Source organism: Rhagoletis zephyria, unplaced genomic scaffold, assembly GCF_001687245.7.
Source record: "Rhagoletis zephyria isolate East Lansing unplaced genomic scaffold, Rhagoletis_zephyria_1.1 Rzeph_scaffold_02917, whole genome shotgun sequence".
NCBI lineage: Eukaryota > Metazoa > Arthropoda > Insecta > Diptera > Tephritidae > Rhagoletis > Rhagoletis zephyria.
The window spans coordinates 57,967-63,088 of NW_016160001.1; the positions used below are offsets into that span (position 1 = coordinate 57,967).

Genomic DNA, 5,122 nt, shown 5'->3' on the forward strand with positions numbered 1-5,122 from the left:
TATGCACTATATAACACTTTAGAAAATATAATAAAATGTGTTGACTTACTTTTTGGGTATAGTTGAAACGTATGGCATCAGCACCTTATCGACAAATGAACCGAAACCTAAACGGAAGTTCGATGTAATATTACGCATAGTCTCCGAAAGTTTATCGCCCAATGCAGACAGCTTATCCTTATCGTCTTCCATAGATTTGGACAAGTCCATCAAATAGTACAAGTCAACAGGGTAATCGACAGCTTGTGAGTAACGCATGTTTAATGAGTGCATTTGATCTATAAAGAAAGTACGTTCCAATAAATTTGTGGTAACCTGTCAGAAAGCCTACTTTCAACACAACTTACTAATGCGTAACTTGAGGCTAACACGCTGTGGACTAATTTGCACAATTTCGCCGCTAGCACTCGCGGCACCGGAGGCGGCAGCGGCAGCTGCACTACCATAAGCACCTGCATACGATGAACTGGACGATGAGCTACTACTATAACCGGACTCGTAAGAACCACCATAGCCATAACCATAACCACCGGCAGCGCTTGCATTACCGCCACGTGTTAATTCGCGGTTAATCACCATTCGTTGCTCTGTTTGAGGATTCCAGGTATATTCCTCCTTGCAATAGTTTAGTATACTATTTCTGAAGCAACGTGGTGAATCTCCCAGCTCAGGTTGCATGCACCAAGCGCAATTCTGTGTTTGTATACATTCATGGCAGGATGCCTTGTTCACACAGGGATCTTGTATGATTTTTCCAGCTAGCTGCGCTTCTACACACAAAATGCTGCTGCAGGCGAAGAGTGTGGCAAAGAGCATAGCTAACAGCCGTAAGGAGGCAGGTGGTAGGCCGTGGGGGTGTGGTGATAACATGATTGATTCCGTTATGTGCGTTGCTTGAAGACTGTCTAGTCGTGTGCAATGAGGGAAAACAATGGACTGGAAGCTGTTGAAATTTTAAGTTATAAATAGATAAGTAAATTGAACAGGAAAACAATCCAAGAAAGAATAAGTATAAGAAATTGTAGCGAGTGAAAATTGTATTTGAGATGCTAATATGGAAGAGTAATAAAATACACAAAGCGCAAGTAAATAATAACTTTTTTTGGCTATAGGTGCATCCGCATGCTAGATATGACGTATACGGAACAATTTCCTTCATCCCTTGGCAAATTTGGTTTGGAGACGACCCGCTTTCGCCATTCACTACCAAAATATCAGCTTACCCTTTTTATTTTAATTCCTTGAGTATCACTATATATGTAGGCCAAAAAGAGAAGATTTCTGTATCAATTAGTATCAAATAACTTCCAAACTGATCAGATAAGAGTTGACGCATAAATACTTAAAAAAAAATAATAAAAAAAATCGATTATTTTGCATTTTAGTTTTTAAAGCCGTTTACCTACACAAACAAATTTAATATAATCGCAGCTGTTTTCCGTGTTAGTTAAAAAATTATATTCTACCTGTAAATTTCAATATATTAGTAAAAATACAGCTTAAGGCATAAATAGCACGTTAGTTGTTTTTTTTTTCTTTTTACTTTACTTTATTTTTAATTTTATTTATTTTCGCTTGCACTGCTGACGTTATCCGCCACTGCTATTGTTGACTTTGTTGAGACACTCAGCGCGATTTCATATGAATCAAATTGTGAGCTAATAGTGAGTCATCTGCCATGGACATCGCCAACAAGCGAATTGAGAGGTAGTGACCAAGAAAATGAAATCACACAACGTACATAAAAATATACAAACATTGTACATATGTATGGAAATTTGTATGTAAGAATATAAAGAAATTACGAAAGCCTGATAAACATTCATACACACATATCGTTACCTTAATATAGAAAGGCCCTAACTCACATTGTCGCTGAAATACAAAAATCCGTAACTAAGTAAAAATCTAAAATTCCCTTTTTGATTGATTATGATGCATTTCGTTGAATTATAAGCCCCCACATTATTTTAAGCAATACAAAATTTTAGTCAGTTACGGCTTTTTGCATTTCAGCGACCATATGAGTTAAGGCTTTTCTATATTAAAGCAACGATATGTACATACATACATATGTAATTTGTTATGTTTATACATATGAATGTATATATAAATATTTATGTACATATGTACATATGTAGTATGTACGTATATATTTGAGATTAAAACGATTACGGATGCCCGGCACGACAACAAAGACGAAAGGAGTGAGGAGTAATGCTAAGCTTGCGTGAATTGGCGGTAGAAGTGTGGCCGTGTAACATAATGGATTTTCAATTAAGGAAATGGATGACGGAACAATGAGGCAGCGAATAAATGCATCTAAATAAGGGTAGGATAACATAAGACTAATTGGCGCAGACACAAAGGAAGTGTTCAATATGGTAGGGCGCCTATTGACGCCAAACACTCACTAACAACAAAATTCGAAATCGAAATTGCATTGTGCGGAAGGCATGTTAAATAGCAAACTACATAGTTTTAACGCGAATTTTTTTTTATCTGAAGTCAGGTCAACAACAGTAAATCGATTTTCAAAAGTTTATACCGGTGAGCTAAATAATATGAAAGATCCAAGGATAAGGGAAAGTTAACTTATACACACACCCGCATACGTATGTACAATATGTAATTCGGAAGAAATAAATAATGTAAGTAAATAACATATTTCAATGTTTTATATTAAATAAATAAGCTAAGAAGCTTTGTTTGACAAGTTTACGAAAGGTCATCAATTGGATGGATTGTGGTCAGGTGAGATATGAAGACGACATCCACCATTAGCATAATACTTGCTTCAAGTTATCGAAGTTTTTGCCGATGATCAACATTGTGCGATCAGCTACAAAAGAATGTTTTTTTTTTTGAGATTTGGAAATCACAAAATGAAACCCCCCTCACGTTTCAATATGGAATAGACATCACCGCTTTTTTTATTCAGGAGAGGGATACTCATAGGAAACACCATGCACTTGAATTCTGCAGTCGATTTTACAAAAGCAAATCGAGGACCAAGCACCATCTGCAAATATTTAAATAAACATTTGCAATAAATTTATAAATTATCGAATAAGTATACGAATTTACAAATAAATAACAGATGACCTGTCATACTTTCACTGCAGTCATCAAACGTTTCATTGAATTGGATATTACTAGATTCGAATCGAAGCCGATGATCGTATAGAATGGAGTGCACAGTAGGTATCTGTATATAATGGGATAACTGGTTACCTTGCTTCTATGAGTAACGATGTGACAACATAAACCTTAGGGCGCACGTGAATAAACTTTACATACTGGTCTATGTACAAATCATAAACAAATATGTATGCAATATAAAAGTACTATATGTATGTATGTACCCAATGATGGTGGCGATGGTGGGTTGCGTTAGCTATATTTAGCCCACGCATCAGCGGAAACGAGATGAACGCCAACACTGAATCCGCCAGCAACAGCGCCGCAAATAACATCGAAGGTAAAATAACAGCAACAAGCAACTGCGATAAGACGGAGGCAGCGTTGGAAAAAGCAATGAATCTATAATCAACTACTCTTAGCTAGTATGAGATATATGTACATAAATATATAAATACGTTTGAACATTCAGTTGGGTTTCTTCAATTTTAACACATAAGATCATAAGCATTTATACATATATATGAACTATGTACAATTGTATATACATTAGCGCATGAACTTTTATAAGATAAAAAAAATCGGAAAGATCAGTTATGGTCTGTGTGGGCGTTTGGTAACTTGTTCTATTTGAAAATAAGTCTCAAACTCATACATACGGTAATTCACACTACCAGAAAGTGGGAGTGGCACTGCAGCCATCTATTTATGTAGATACAAATATGTATATAAATGCTGTGTTCGTATGGAATAGTATCTTATGTCGAGAAGCTGGCTTTAGTATAATGCGGCATTCCCTTTATCTTCTAAACGACAAGGAATTTTTTGATAAGACTTAATAAGAATATTGACTTGCTAGTATCGGAACTAATTCTTGCACGTTTATTTGCCAAAAGTTCTTCAACGGCTCGGTGCCAGTGGGTCATTCACAATCGTATGCCGCATTATACTAAAGCCAGCCCTTCGACATAAGGTACTATTCCATATGAACACAGATTTACATATATATGTTGGCCTAATATCAGGCAGTTGGTTAATTGCATTACGCATTTCCTCTGCGTTCTTTTCTTGGCAAATCTAGTTTTGCTGATGATGCCATCTTGTAGCTACTCACTGGAGTTTATCCGCTATTTGTGTCAACATTCTTTGTTTGTTTGTCTATTTCATATGTTTCACTACTACTGCCATTTTTCTTCGTTATCTACCCCTCCATTATTTTATTCCAACACTGCGAAATGAATGAAATCACCTTTTCCTTTTTGGTTATGCACTACAATGATCACCCACTACATTTCTTACGTAATTTATGGTATTATCCTATGATTTTTTACTTACACTTCTTACTAAAGTGTTTAATTTAATAATTTCCACACGTTTTTATTTTATTTTACTTGATATTATTTCCATCAGGGGCGTACGGATATTAAATTTTCTACAACCGAACGCAAACCACCTCAAACGAACCACACTCGATGAACTTTTCGAACAATCTGAAATTTGACGGCGATTTGTTGCTTCGAACATATCTTTCTACGCAGGGTTGTATTTTTCGTATTTAATTTGACATTTATCTATAAATAACCACATAGACCATGAACCAATGACTACAGAGATCACTCAATCGGCCATCGTTGTCAGAGAACGTATATTTATAGAGAAGGTCCAAAAACTGTTAATGCCACATTTTTCGAGCCAACTAAACTGGCGAAGCGCATTTTAAGAGCGACAAATATTTGGAATACTTAACAGCGAAAGCAAAATACAAAGCAGAAAAGAAGAATATTAACAGAGCTAAATCTCACGAGAGTGTTTGGAGTGTTAATTAAATATGAATATTGATGATTTTGTGATATTTTGGAGTGTTAGATTTTTTGTGAAAATAGTTGTTTTAGTAATATACGTTCTCTGTCGTTGTATTTGGAGTAGAATTTCAGAAAGAAGTTTTCGTAGCTTTTTTGATGTTTTACCGTTTTGTTTACAT

At 35.6% G+C, this 5,122-nt stretch overlaps 1 protein-coding gene across 4 annotated transcripts in view; it reads right to left on the reverse strand.

The window, feature by feature from the left end:
• mys (position-specific antigen beta subunit myospheroid) overlaps positions 1-4,623 on the reverse strand; it is a 15,052-nt gene extending 10,429 nt beyond the window's left edge. Inside the window, exons 1-3 of one of the 4 annotated variants that reach the window (XM_017622752.1) lie at positions 4,477-4,623; positions 348-943; positions 50-278 (exon numbers count right to left, since the gene is read on the reverse strand). In XM_017622752.1, coding sequence (XP_017478241.1) covers positions 50-278; positions 348-870 — 752 coding nt within the window. In that variant the 5' untranslated portion in view covers positions 871-943; positions 4,477-4,623. Of the gene's footprint in view, positions 1-49; positions 279-347; positions 944-4,255; positions 4,454-4,476 lie in introns of those variants that run through there. The other 3 variants (XM_017622753.1, XM_017622750.1, XM_017622751.1) reach the window with 3 other exon arrangements.
• Positions 4,624-5,122: the final 499 nt, after the last annotated feature.